The sequence below is a fragment of the Schistocerca nitens genome, chromosome 1, assembly GCF_023898315.1.
Source record: "Schistocerca nitens isolate TAMUIC-IGC-003100 chromosome 1, iqSchNite1.1, whole genome shotgun sequence".
Classification (NCBI taxonomy): Eukaryota; Metazoa; Arthropoda; class Insecta; order Orthoptera; family Acrididae; genus Schistocerca; species Schistocerca nitens.
In genome coordinates this window covers 620,319,691-620,334,965 of record NC_064614.1, presented here as the reverse complement: position 1 = coordinate 620,334,965, position 15,275 = coordinate 620,319,691, and the positions used below count along the sequence as shown (strand labels likewise).

The 15,275-nt window shown below is 39.2% G+C and overlaps 1 protein-coding gene across 4 annotated transcripts in view; it reads left to right on the top strand.

Annotated features, from left to right (window-relative positions):
* LOC126257353 (protein UBASH3A homolog) overlaps positions 1-15,275 on the top strand; it is a 229,655-nt gene that overhangs the window by 17,191 nt on the left and 197,189 nt on the right. Inside the window, exon 5 of one of the 4 annotated variants that reach the window (XM_049955556.1) lies at positions 5,169-5,201. The exons of the other annotated variants lie outside the window; for them this stretch is intronic. Within the exon in view, the coding sequence (XP_049811513.1) occupies positions 5,169-5,201 (33 nt within the window). The remainder of the gene's footprint in view (positions 1-5,168; positions 5,202-15,275) is intronic. 4 annotated transcript variants of the gene reach the window in all.

The following is a 15,275-nucleotide window of genomic DNA, read 5'->3' as shown; positions in this document are numbered from 1 at the left end:
AATTGTGTGACACTATGTGGACATGGATATACTTGGCCAGCTTCACAACTGACGTTTGCATGGAAGTAAGTTTCATATCAATACATACTCCACCGCAGAGTGAAAATTCGTTCTGGAAATGATCCTACAGGCTGTTATAAAGCTACATCTTCACAATATCAATTCTTCCAGGAATGCTAGTCCTCTCAGTTTTGCAGGAGAACTTCTGTGAAGCATGGAAGGTGGGAGGTGAAGTACTGGTGGAAGTAAAGCTGTGAGGATGGGTTGTGAATCGTGGTTTGGTAGTTCAGTTGGTAGAGCAGTTGCCTGTGAAAGGCAGACATCCCGGGTTCAAATCCAAGTATGGCACACAGTTTTAATCTGCAAGGAAGTTTCATTAATTGTACTTTTTTTATTGTATATAATACACAGTACATATCATTTCACCAGTATTGTTCTGTGATTGTTGATTAATGTAGTTCTTAATAGGTAATTAAATTGATACCAGTTACACTTGATAGGAAAAGAATGAGTCCAAAATTATTAATAACCTATGGTATAACTTTGCTTATATTTGTATTGGCATGCATGAAACTTTCTCCAGCTAAGGCTGCATCTCTATTCTCAAAATCACTGTGACATTTGTTCCTGTTCTAAATACAGTTGTTTCCCAACAGTCTGCATTAAAATGAAAGTTTCATGTAATACTATCATCTAATTGGTTTGCATTTACATTTCAACTAATGAGAATTCTTATTTATAACTTGAAACTGCCAAAAATTCATTAACAATTCTTTTAAATGTCTTGATGATTTCGCCAACTGAAGTGCCACGCATTTAACTGGGCACCAATGCTAATTTGACATGATAGATCACACAGTTTGAGGAATGAATGCTTAATTCATTCATATCAGATGTCCACAGAAAAATTCAACTGAATAAGCCCTTAAAATAATTATCTGTCTTTTACGACTATAGGGGGACCCACACCACAATATTAAAATACTCAGTATGTATGTATTAATGAAAGAATATCATTATTGAATAATTATACAAAGTTTATTATCATATTACAAAGAGACAACTTTTGTCATTAACATGAATTTATTAGGCCATCGTTAATACTGGACCACATGCTTACCATAACTTCTGAGCAACTTTGGGAACATTGCATCATTTGCAGTGCCTTGTCCGTTCTTTCAGGTGAACTTGACATCAGTGTGAGTTTGCACATCAGTTTTTTCATTGTACTGCATGCAAAATGAAGGAATCTGATTTATTCCTTAAATTTTTCCACCATGATTATGATAATCTTAAATGATACAAGGAAATGAAGACCATTATACCTACTAGTTTTCCACACACACATATATACTAAGTTCATCATTATGCTCATTTTTACTCCAATTAACTGCCTTACAATCCTCATTTGTGTGAGTGCATCCACTGTAAAATCTGACAAGTCCAAACTCTTTTTCTTCCATATTCTAGACGTATCACTAGTAAATCCTATTTTATCCAGCAAGGATGAATAGACAGTCTTTGCTAATAATGCACAATATTTTGTTGCAAAGTGTGGTTCATTTCTGCAAGTCCCCTGGCATCATCTTATACTAATACATTCTCTTATAGTGTATTTTCTGATGCTTATCTTGTTGCCTCTTTTAGGACTTCTCTGCATTTCCTCATTTCTCTTTCAGCAGTGTCGATCTTCTCTGACTTTGTATTTTTGTTCCCCCACTCCTTTCTTTATATTTTATAAAGAAACAAATAGTGTTTGTTGCAGAGCTGCAACTTTTATTATTTACATACCAATGATGTATTTCACCTGATTCAGGCATCTTCAAATTGGCTGATATAAGATGCTGTTAGGCACATGGGACACTGAACATACAAAACACTGTAGCAAATGATTCCCCTCATCATATATTTGGAAACATAATACGGTGTCCTTTTCGAGGCATGCAACATAGTCTAATGAACACAAAACAGGACCAGGCCTACACAGATTGGTCACCGTGTAAATATGAGCAACTACACCTGCAACATGTTTATATGGTGACAGATCTACGTAGGCACAATCCTGTTTTGCATTCATTGGGCTATGTTGCATGTCTCAACAAGGAGACCACACTGAATGTTTGACAAGGGCAATTATTTGCTGAGATATTTTATATGCTCAGTCTCCCATGTACCTGACACCTTCTAAGATCAGTCATCTGAAGATGCTGAATCAGGTCAAATGTGTCATTTGTAAATAAATAATAATTTCAGCTCTGCAGCCAAGACTGTTTGTTTCTTTATCATATATTACTGGTTGCTGTACCATCCCTGCCATAACTTGGAAAAAAAATCTTTGTATTTTATATTGTCTGTTGTCTTGTTTTTCTCCTGAGCTGTAAACTAATTGTTCTTCTTTCCTTCCCCTCTGTCAATGTCTTTCTTCTGCCTGAAGCTGCAGTTTTTCTCCTCTGACCTCTGAAATACCAGCTACACCCTCTGCCAAATGTCACTTGCCACATCTTCAAATACTATCTGTTCCTTCTGTTAGTTGAATAAACCCCAGATTCCAAAACTTAGTTGGCCTATATCCTAGATTTTTAACTGCTGCCTGCAGACACGTATCTAACTCCTCTACTTTTATCTCAAAATAGTTAATCTTTAGTACTTGTCATGAAGTTAATGTAAATGGCATGCAGTCTGCATTTTTTTAATAAGCAGACTTTTCAGAAATTATTATGATAAAAAACTCGTAGTTTAAACAGTCAGTTTGCTTGAATTGCATGGGAAATTGTGTGTGAAAGTAGCCTTTGAAGTGTATGGGAAGATAAAGTTCAATCATTCATTCATTCGTACAATGTGCTCTGTAAATCACATCATAAAGGAGAGGCCTGTAATGATATGAAAAGCATTGCGTTACGCATTAACTTGGACAAGCAGCCACCATAGGTAATGTCTGTAAAGAACTTGAATATTTAGTCGTTCATTCATCATGTTCTGTAGATCCCGTCTAGAAGGAGAATCTTCAGGGATGTGGAACAAATTGAGATACACATTAATATGAGATGAAGACATCATAGAAACATAATCTGTACACTGTATGAACAATAAACTACCATTATACTGCTTAATGGTGTTTACACTTATGTCGTCTAAATTTAATTCCGTAAATTAGTAAGAAATATCCTTCTTGGAAGTTGCTGCTTATCTGCTATTAGTAAATTTATGTTTATTTTATTACAATGATATTTTTCAAGAAAATGTTCTTTTTTAACATATGTTAAAAGTGACTCCTGTTAATAGTACATATTATTACTCATTACAAAGCTTTATAACAAACATTGCTATTTGCCATTTAGCTAACAGAACTTATGAATTCCTGAATCTACATACTCAGTTAATTTTCTTTTGAGCTGGTAGAGATGCCCACTTTTTTTGTTTTATATTAGATATGAGCTTTGTTGAATATATTGTCACCATAGTACATGAGTTCTTCCTGAACCCAAGATAAGGAGTCAAAGTCTACATGAAAATGATTTTTTGTGGCTTCTGTTGTGATAATGTACATCACAGTTCAGTTTTAAACTGATTTTTATCATCAGCAACAACAAACAGTTGGAGTAAAGTGAGCATAAGAATTCAAAGATCCTTAAAAAGGCTTCAAGTTAGATGGTTATTTACTTACCACAATATTCATATTGCTCGCTGCTGCTGAACAAACTTTATTTACTTTAGGTGCATGGCACCAAAACATAATTGAATGAGACAAGAGGGAGTGATAATAAGCAAAATAAGCAAACACCCATGTCTGAAGGTCAGTACAATGGGAGATGTTTCTAAGGGCATAACATACTGAAATGTGCATCTTGTTTAGTGTATCCGTGTGAACCCCAAGGAATTTTACACACTGTGCTTCATTCAGTGTATGGCTATTAATATCTACTTATGGTGCTAAAAGCCATTATTGCTTGTTTGAAATTGCATAATGTATATCTTTGTGAGATTAAGACTTAAGCTGTTAGACATGAACCAGTGGTAGGCCAGTTCAGATATAATCGAGCTGTGTCTGTGAGAGTTGAGTATGGACCTTTGGTTAGTGTGCCTGTATCACTAGGCAACATTACAATTTGTGAACTGCCCTTTAAAGTCAATGGCACATCATTTATGTAGGTTAGAAACAAGAGTGACCCCAGTACAGGTACCTGTGGTGGCACTCCATATGTTATGTTCCATTCTGAGGTTATTAGCCTGCCTGAGATACAATCAGTTATGAGACTCTTTGCTTTCTCTTATGGAGGTAGAAAAGTCCATCCATGCATGAGGGATGCCATCAATACCATAAGTCTTCAGTTTGCCTAGTAGAATTTTGTCATTCACCCTGTTGAAGGCATTGGAAAGGTTGCAGAATATGAACCTGATAATTTTAACAGATTATGACTAGTGAAAATGTACTCCCGGCAATAAATATAGGACTTAATTCTAGATTGCTTTATGTATATGAGGAGAAATGCAGCTACCGTGGGGGAGGAGAGAGCTCTTGCTGCAGCACTCAGCTGCTGTTTCTCTACTACTTCGTACTAAGCATTCGCAGGCCACTATAGTTGTACTTTGTACAGGAAAAATTAAAACTCAGAAAATTATGAAGCTTTCTTAGCTGCATTGTCCCAGAAAATTATACCAGAGGACAATATTGAGTGAAAATATGCACGTCTGCAGGTCTACATATTGAAAGATTTACAGGTGCAGAGCATACAGAGCTGAATGTGCAGGTGCTGCCATGGTTTATTATGTGTGTTGATTTAAAGACATACTGAGCTAGTGTTGATCCCCTTCACAAATAATCTGTTAAAAGATTTCCTCATTTTTTAATATTTTCATCAGTAATTCTGCAGTTATCTTCAGCTACAATCCTTTGCTTTCAGATATCAATATTGTGAGCTGAATTACATCTCAGTCTGTGTATTCAGATGTAATTTTTACAGGTTTAGTTACATTAGCAGAATACAGTTTTACTGCTATGCATATGTCTCAAATAATTAGTTGACGTCTTCATTCAAAATATGCTGTAATCTTGCTAGTTTATTGAGCTAATCATATTTTTCCGTGCACATTTATTTTTGGATTTTTAGGAAATGTTCTCCCTTTATAAAATCTTGTCGTAATTGTTGGAATTTTCTTGTACATGCAAGCAAATGATGGACGTGTTTATAAGAGGCCAACAGGTGAGTATAGTATACACTTCTCTAACCAGAGTGTAGAAAAAGGTCATTACTTTTTTGTTATAAACTTACATTTTCATTTTCAAACATTGTTGATTTATTAATACTTATGTAACTGAAAGAGCGTCATCAGAATTTAATCAGTTTCAAGACAGTGCCCTTAAGCTGTAATACCCTTGCTGTAGCAGTCCTGTTAAATGAATCCAGCTGTTTGTGTTTCATGTATTTGCACTGCTGAAAACACTTCCTTACTAGGTTGTGTTTTCTCTGTAATAATCTTATAATTTCTTCTGTGTTCATTAAAAAAAGAAAGGAAATGATTTTGAATGTGACATGCCAGCTGTTCCTCCACTTCACTGATCTATAACATTTGGACATGGTCTCATCGTATATTTTTGATGTTGCTATTTTTTGTGGAAGACAAAAGAGCTTTTGGTCAAGCCTAATCTTCAGTTTACCCTAAAAATTTTTAAAGAAGAAAGGCCTGTAAACCTTCACCTGGGAGCGATCTTAGTCCCTGTAATCCTTCCATATCAATGTACAGGTTTCTGCTGGTGATCCCCTTACAGTAAACTGAACTTGATGTTGGTACAGTGTTGTCTGTGTACCTACAAATCTTTCCATCATGGAAAGCAGTACTCAAGAAGAGGAAACCCACTGGCTGCATTGAGAGTCACTCACTCTTAGTGCTTGGCCAGCTGATTAATAACAGTTTCCATTTATAGTTTTTTGTTGGAGAAGGTGGAACTACTATGCCACAACCCACAAGGAAAGAATTCACATTAATATCAATTGCCCACTGTGTTTTGTGAAGCAGCAATGTCTACAAGATATGAATACATAGCATCAAGTCCTCCTTACACTCTACTTGGTTATTCATCATACAGATTTCCATACACATGGCCACTATTGTCACTGGGCACAGTCCACTCTTAGCACCCAGAGACGACATGGTCTCGTGTGTGTGTGTGTGTGTGTGTGTGTGTGTGTGTGCGTGCGTGTGTGTGTGCGTGCGCGTGCGCGCATGTTTTGTTGTCTACATCTGACAAAGGGCGTGGTCTCTTAACTGAATGACATCTAGCAGCCTTTTTCGTTGTGCCTGTTTGTTACTCAATGCCTCCTCCTACTTTGTGAGTAGCTGTTGAGCCTTTCAGATCCTATGTTTTTCATTGTTTGACTTTGTGGATATAGTAATATAAAGTCCTTGGACTAAAAATAATGTAAGGAGTAAAGGTAACAACTCACTGATTAGATGAGCTGTCGACAGGCACATAAACGAGACTGTGTACAGTGCTACATTTTGGATTAACCCTTCTCCAGAGCTTTAAAATACACATACATGGCCACATTGTCCCAGATGACTACACTGTGCCATGACTGTAACTAGACTGGGAGTGAATGGGTGTGACGGGTGGAGTGGGTGAGGGTAGCGAGGGCTGGGGAAGAGTGGCTGACAGCACAGCTGGGAGCAGGTGCACAGAATAGGGAAGTGGCACTGGTAAGTTCATTTTGGCAGCAGGCAGGGGGAGCTGTACTGAGCACTCAGTGACATGAAAGAGTGGATAGGGAGGGTTGGTTAGAACACAGAAAGTGAGAGGTTGTGGAGAGGAGTGTGAGAAATCAGGGAACATGGTGGAGGTTAACGTGGAACTGGGGATAGTGAAAACTGATGCCAGGGGGTTGTGGTGTTGAAGGATATGATGTTAGAACAATTCCCATCTATGTAATTGAGAGAAGCTACAGTGAAAGATGGCTATGTTGTTTCAGCTTGGGATGGTATTTGGTGATGGTGCATACACTGGCAGACAGTACTCACAAACCTGTCTACAAATAGTTTTGCATGCCATATCCACAAATGCCCCTAATCTTCTTATCACCACCAGGAACCAACTGCAAAAGAGCACCACATCCCCTCACCTTTATCGCCCAGTAAGAGTTCAGGTTGGAGTGACTTAGCCGTACCCTTTACCATGGCTTCTCTGAATTACATAGATAGGAATTGTACTTCCAGCACATCACTTGATCACGTAATGCTCCTGGTATCAGTCTTCACTAGTCCCAGATTGACACCCACCTCTATCCTGTCCCTGTGACCTTAACTTCATTCATTATGAATTCACACTGTCCTCTCCAGTCTCTTCTTTCTATGTTCCTCTTTCTCCTCCCAGTCTAATTTTTGGCATTGAGTGCTGAGCACAACTGCCTCTACCTGCAGCCAGAATGAGTTGGCCACTGCCACATGCCTATTCCGTGCTTTTGCTCTGTGCTTTCAGCCACTCTTCCACAACCCTCCCTCCCCCCTTCCTGCTTCATTCCTCTCCCTTGCCCATTCTTCCTGAGAGAATCCGTCACCACAGTAACAGTGTCAGCACACTGTAGTCAGCCAGGACAAAATAGACATGCCGGGTGGTGAAGAGAGAGAGAGAGAGAGAGAGAGAGAGAGAGAGAGAGAGAGAGTGTGTGTTTGTGTGTAGGAGTATGGGTATGAGTATGAGTAGGCTTTACCTTTGAGGAAAGATTCGTGTGAAAGCTAGCAATGTTCTCAGTGCCTTAATTATTCATTGAATTGCTATCTTTACTCCTCAAATTATTCATAGGTATAATTTGACGTTCTAAAGGCACAGTGCTTTTGAGTGGATAAGTTGTATAAAATCACACCTTTTAATTTTTTATCAGTTTTAATGATGTATATACTGCAGTGTCTGAGCATTAAAATTACACAGCATGTAAAAGAATTGAAATTCTGTGTGTATAAAATGCCGGAAACAATTTTTCACAAGACTGATGATGTGTAAAATTTGTTAAAATATTGTGTAAAATAAACCAAAAAATTAAAAAAGAGCATTGGGGCTAATGTGCAAATTTTACTTTCCCCAGCTTTGTGTATAGCCTGATTTCTCCCTAAAATAATAATTTATCAAATAACCAGTTCAATCTGTGGTGTGTGCTGTTCTCCTCATTACAACATTAGAGGCTTTAGTGGATATATTCGCTGTCCGCCTCTGTAGCGTAGTGTTACCGCCTACCACACAGGGGGCCCGGGTTCAATTCCCAGCAGGGGACTTGGTGTCGTGTGTCTTTCATCATCATTGACTTGCAAGTCACCAAAGTGGCGTCAACTAAGAAAGACTTGCAATACGGCGGCCGAATTCCCCCGAATGAGATCTCCCGACCAACAATGCCATCCGATCATTTCATTTCATATATTCGCTACACATCGTTCAAATTAAATTTATTAGTTGAATAAACTGCGCATTTTGATTTTAATTTTTGTGTATATTCTGTGTGTGGTAACAGCCAATTCAGGGAACTTTGTTGCCAGCATTTCATATACATTTATTATTATTATTATTATTATTATTGTTATTGATACTATTATTATCATTGTTATTGTGCAAGTACTTCTTGTGAAGCAATGAAGAAAGCAGTGAAAAGATTTTGTTCTATGTGGATAAGAAACTTTAAAGTTTATGTTGTCATGGAAACAGAGCTTACAATCTTATTGATGACAAAGTGAAAAAGACAGATCACAGTCTGTCCTAAACTGAAATGACATTGCACAATACCTCCAAGGATGCCGTCTATACTAGGACATTCCCCACCTAACACAAATGGACATCCCCTTGTGCCATTACAATATCAAACAATTTAAGGAGCAAAGGTAACATCTCACCAAATAGGTGAGACACTGAATAGTTGATAGATATATATAAACAAGACTGAGTACGTTGCTAGCTCAGGTGAATCCTTCTTCAGGACTGTAGAATGAACACACACACACACACACACACACACACACAGACACACCCTTGCATGGCTATGTTCTTCAGAGCTTTAGAATATACATACACACTGATTTATAGATGGATTTCTATCACTGTTTAAGAGCTATTTTCCAAGGAAAAAACATGCACTGACAAGACTCCAGAAAAGCTATGAACTACAAAAGGAATCAGAATATCATAGACAAAGAAAAGAAAATTATATCTGCAATTGTAGTGTACAAGCCACCACCTTTATTTTTTCAGACTTAACGGGAAAAAGCGATATGCTCTTTGAATTCTGACCTTAATCATCTGTGTGCCACTCCTGAGCACTCCATGGTAGCATCTACCACTGGAGTTGGTTAAGCATATCCATAGGCCTCTCACACTACCAATCAATCCTTGCACACAACTTTCTGCTCTTCATTGCATGTTTTCTGTCTCCACTTTCAATCCAACATCGTAAACATCCCTGACTGATAAGCAGTACTCAAGAAGAGTTCTTGCAACTGTTTTCTAGACCTTTCATAGAGGAATTACATTTCCTTAAGTTTCTACCATTGAATCTTATTGTGTGACATTAGAGTTTCTTACAACTACTTGTATGTAACATTTGTCTTTTTTAACACTACAAGATTATTTGTAGGTATTTTATGGTTGTTACTGTTTCTAGTAATATTTTGCCAATATCATAATTTTACAGTAATGTGTCTATTCACCTATTTATGTGCAATATGGTACGTTTATTTAAATTGAGGTCAACTGTGATTTCTTCCACTAATCATCAGGCCTCTACGAGTCTTTCTGCATTTCTCTACAGTCTTCTGGTATTGTGACCTACCTATAGATAACAGTAACGTCTGTGAACAGCCTCTTGGAGCTTCCAACGTTATCCACTAAATGTGAAATAACCAATAACAGTGCTCTAATACTCCCTTTGAGTATTCCTGAAATTACCATTACATCTGTTGATTTGAAATGGTCAGGACAAGCAGAGAGGTAGGGTTATTTCATATCCCAAGAAATAGTATGCTACTGTAAGAAAAGGGCAACTAAAAAGTGGAAATATTTACATGCTCAGCAAAGTATCTGCAGGTAGTAGTGCCATCTGTCAAGAAGGCACTTGAAACATTTAGCTCTCGCCAGAAGAATATGGAGGAATGTGGCTCAAGTTTAAAAGATTAGTTGACCAACCACTGGATGGGTATGTACAGTCGACAGAACAAAAGCTGTCTACACAGAAAAAGGCTAAGCCCCACATTGGACATTCTCAGGGTGTACAGCCACGTATTAATTTATGCAACACTTTTCCCCCTTGATGTCAATGTTGTATTACAGCAGCGTATTGTTATACCATTCAGACATGCTACATACAAAATTAGAGATTAATACCAATTAATCACTATACAATGTAGTATAGGATATCAATGATGATTGCAAAAAATCTAGCAATTTGATGGGCAGCTCTATGTGCGATCTGAAAGAGATGTTTGTGTTGCTGTGTGAGTAGCTCACAGTCAGAGTGCTTGGTTCTCACTCACTGAACCAGAGTTCGGGTCTGCTGTATGGCTATATTTTTGTATGTTCCCATCATGGTAGGTGCCAATGGCCTCTCTGAGGTAGTGTCTCTTTTCTTCTTGACTACAGCACTGGTGCATATTATTTGTAGTCTTTAAGAGAACTATTCTAGTACAGGCTAACGGGAACTATATCTAAAAGCTAACAAAATCTTGGAAAAAACCAATTCAGGTTATTTTAAGGCCATTCATTTCATAGAAGTGAGAGAATGTTGTTATTTTGAGGGGTAAGCGATTTTAGATCAAGCAGACTTCTAGCAAAATTCTACCTTTTACGAAGCTTATACACTCCTGGAAATGGAAAAAAGAACACATTGACACCGGTGTGTCAGACCCACCATACTTGCTCCGGACACTGCGAGAGGGCTGTACAAGCAATGATCACACGCACGGCACAGCGGACACACCAGGAACCGCGGTGTTGGCCGTCGAATGGCGCTAGCTGTGCAGCATTTGTGCACCGCCGCCGTCAGTGTCAGCCAGTTTGCCGTGGCATACAGAGCTCCATCGCAGTCTTTAACACTGGTAGCATGCCGCGACAGCGTGGACGTGAACCGTATGTGCAGTTGACGGACTTTGAGCGAGGGCATATAGTGGGCATGCGGGAGGCCGGGTGGATGTACCGCCGAATTGCTCAACACGTGGGGCGTGAGGTCTCCACAGTACATCGATGTTGTCGCCAGTGGTCGGCGGAAGGTGCACGTGCCCCTCGACCTGGGACCGGACCGCAGCGACGCACGGATGCACGCCAAGACCGTAGGATCCTACGCAGTGCCGTAGGGGACCGCACCGCCACTTCCCAGCAAATTAGGGACACTGTTGCTCCTGGGGTATCAGCGAGGACCATTCGCAACCGTCTCCATGAAGCTGGGCTACGGTCCCGCACACCGTTAGGCCGTCTTCCGCTCACACCCCAACATCGTGCAGCCCGCCTCCAGTGGTGTCGCGACAAGCGTGAATGGAGGGACGAATGGAGACATGTCGTCTTCAGCGATGAGAGTCGCTTCTGCCTTGGTGCCAATGATGGTCGTATGCGTGTTTGGCGCCGTGCAGGTGAGCGCCACAATCAGGACTGCATACGACCGAGGCACACAGGGCCAACACCCGGCATCATGGTGTGGGGAGCGATCTCCTACACTGGCCGTACACCACTGGTGATCATCAAGGGGACACTGAATAGTGCACGGTACATCCAAACCGTCATCGAACCCATCGTTCTACCATTCCTAGACCGGCAAGGGAACTTGCTGTTCCAACAGGACAATGCACGTCCGCATGTATCCCGTGCCACCCAACATGCTCTAGAAGGTGTAAGTCAACTACCCTGGCCAGCAAGATCTCCGGATCTGTCCCCCATTGAGCATGTTTGGGACTGGATGAAGCGTCGTCTCACGCGGTCTGCACGTCCAGCACGAACGCTGGTCCAACTGAGGCGCCAGGTGGAAATGGCATGGCAAGCCGTTCCACAGGACTACATCCAGCATCTCTACGATCGTCTCCATGGGAGAATAGCAGCCTGCATTGCTGCGAAAGGTGGATATACACTGTACTAGTGCCGACATTGTGCATGCTCTGTTGCCTGTGTCTATGTGCCTGTGGTTCTGTCAGTGTGATCATGTGATGTATCTGACCCCAGGAATGTGTCAATAAAGTTTCCCCTTCCTGGGACAATGAATTCACGGTGTTCTTATTTCAATTTCCAGGAGTGTATTTCAGTTTTGGGAGAGAGTAACTAATTGAATAATTATTCAGTTCTTTGTCATGAATGAAGCTGGTAATGATATATTTTTTTATCAAATTCCACAAAAGTTAGCACCATGCTCAACAGCAATCATTTTGCTCTTTTATTCGAGAACACTAAAATTCGCTATCACTCTCAATTTTGAAAACGGTTAGGTCCTAATTAAGTTGGCAAAGGAAATGATTTGTCTGTTTGCATAAAACTATTCCCAGATGTAGCAGACAGAATGTGCAGAAAAAATTATTGAGAGGAGATTATGTAAGAGAGAATAAATGTTTGATGATGAACACATAAATTTTGATATTGAAGTGAAATTACAAAGAACTGGAGGAAAATAAGTTCAACTATTCAAAATAATGGCTCTGAATAATACAGTGGAATTCTGTTGGACAGTATTTTTTAAAATTCAGTTATACATGTATAATGATCCAAAAGAGTTATCCCTTCCAGTTGACAGTACAAGTGTAGAATACAGTTTTCCAAGGGAAAAGCATGGTTCATTTCTCTGTAAGTTTCAAGAAAAATAGAACTCAATAACATTGGTGGTCTGTGGCTATGACACTACAGATACCATGTGATGGAATGCACTACTATTTGCCTTAATGCCGTTGTAATTTAGTTTGAGAAAGTATTTGAGTTCTGACTTGGCACTGTGTTTAATTTAGCCAGAGGATATTATCATTACTGAAAATGAGTTCGAATATAGAGGAAAGGAACCTATTACAAGCGAGTTCACTAATATGAGAAATCTAGATTCTGACTAAAATAAGTGTTCAGCTCTGTTGGAAGGTATCAGAACTTATATGCGATTGCAGTCTTTCTCAGTGTATTTCACTGATGAATTCTTCTCGGGTTATCAGTGGAGTGGTGGTGTCGTCATGTCGCAATGTTTCTTCGCCAGAAAATGATGGGTACGAAACTCATAGAAATGTTGCAAAAAAGACAACGCCACTGCTCGGCTGATAACCTGAGAAGACTTCATCTTTATCAGAACTTAAGTTTTCACAGCACCTGAGGCATAGAGCAGTGACAATAAGACATTTACACAGCTGGATAATGTTGAGAATCCTTGATGTTAAAAGTGTTGAATTTCATTTTTTGAGTGTATGTGATTGTAGGGCTTTAAAATTTGAAGTTGCATAGCTGTTGTACCAATGTTCATTTGATTATATTCTTCACAAAGCACTGTTTCATTTGCTATAATGTATTGTCCTTCAAACCAATCATCATAACTAGGAGGCTAGGTTTCTAGTGTGAGATGGCTTATCCTAATATGTGACACTATGGGTATCATAATACGCAACAATATCACATATTAGAACACGGTATCTCATATTAGGGTATCTTCATCTTGCTACCTCAGTAGCTAGATTCAATCTCATGTTTTTGCTAAGTGGTTTGACAATTTTGTAAGTTTTGTGAAGCCATCTGATGGTGATCTTGTTGTGCTTACACTTGATGAACATCAAATCACATTTGTGCGATAGACAAAGCAAGAGAAAACAGTGACCACATGATCTGTTTATCAACCCATTTCTCACATAAAATACAGTTTCTTGTGTGGAATTCATGGGACTATTTACAATGCATTATCCCCAAGAAATACAAACCTGGTGGGCAAATAACCCAGGTTTGCTAAAGTGTCCTCTGGAAAATGGGACTCTTCCATGTAACAAGCCTATACTTAGAGACAATGACTTTGCAAGACACCAGGAGTTTGCCATACGAGAAGCAACAACAGAGTAAATGCGAGTCCAGTTGTTTTCTGGCCAGCTCTGAAAATCAAGAGCCACCTGATGCAGTAAAATCAGCAAATCCTGAAGCTGTGAAACTGCTAACATTGTTTCCATACGGGGAACATTTGAAATGATTCAAAGTGATGAAAAGCTGTAGCAGATTCAAAGGAGACACAAGTGAAAAAAGAAATAGAAAAAACCACAGGAAAGAATCTTCCAGTCATTCATAGCCTAATACAATGCATTATCCCCAAGAAATACAAACCTGGTGGGCAAATAACCCAGGTTTGCTAAAGTGTCCTCTGGAAAATGGGACTCTTCCATGTAACAAGCCTATACTTAGTGTTTCAGATGTGCAATCTGAAGAAAAAGTTGCCAAATGCGTATCCTCCAATGGTAATTTCTTTGAAAGACTAACATGGAGGAATGGGCACAGAATGTGTGGAATGCTGTCCTTGGGCTCCTGAAGAATGTTAACTTCAGAAAGAGCTTTAGTATGCCCTGACTGCAATTCTTATGCACAGTAAACCCTAAAAATGATGGAGAAGCAGTAAGGAACAGAACATTATTATTTTAGAGTTTGGTTGTTCGTATATTGGTTGATACTGTTTTCTCTGACTGTCTTATATTGGGACACCATTTCTATTTCTATTCAGACTAACATGTTTAAGTTTTTCAATTTTACATGTATTAAGCAGAACGAATTCAATAAATAAAATGTAAAGTACTATGATTGCATGTAGATTTCTAATTAATAAACATACAGTTGTATCAAATGTAATATAAAGTGGAGTAATGTAGGATGAAAAAATGGAAACTCCAAATAGGAATATCACCAATGTAGGAAAAGATAGATTGCTACTTATCATAAAGAAGACACGTGAAGTTGCAGAAAGGCACAATTAAAAAGACACATAACCCACATCCTTCATCAGTAAAACACACACACACACACACACGCACACACACACACACACACACACCATTCATAGACACAAGCAAGTATACCTCACGCACACGACTGCCAAGTCCAGCTTCTCAGGCTGAGATGCTGGAGTTGGTGGTCGATTGTGCATGAGGTGTGCTTGCTTGTGTGTATGAATGGTGTGTGTCTGTCTTTTACTGATAAAGGCTGTGGCATAAAGCTTTATGTAACAGTCTTTTAATTGTGCCTGTCTGCAACTTAACGTGTCTTCTTTACAGTAAGCAGCAATTTGTCTTTTCCTACTGTGTAGGATGAGAAAAGTTTCACATCAGGG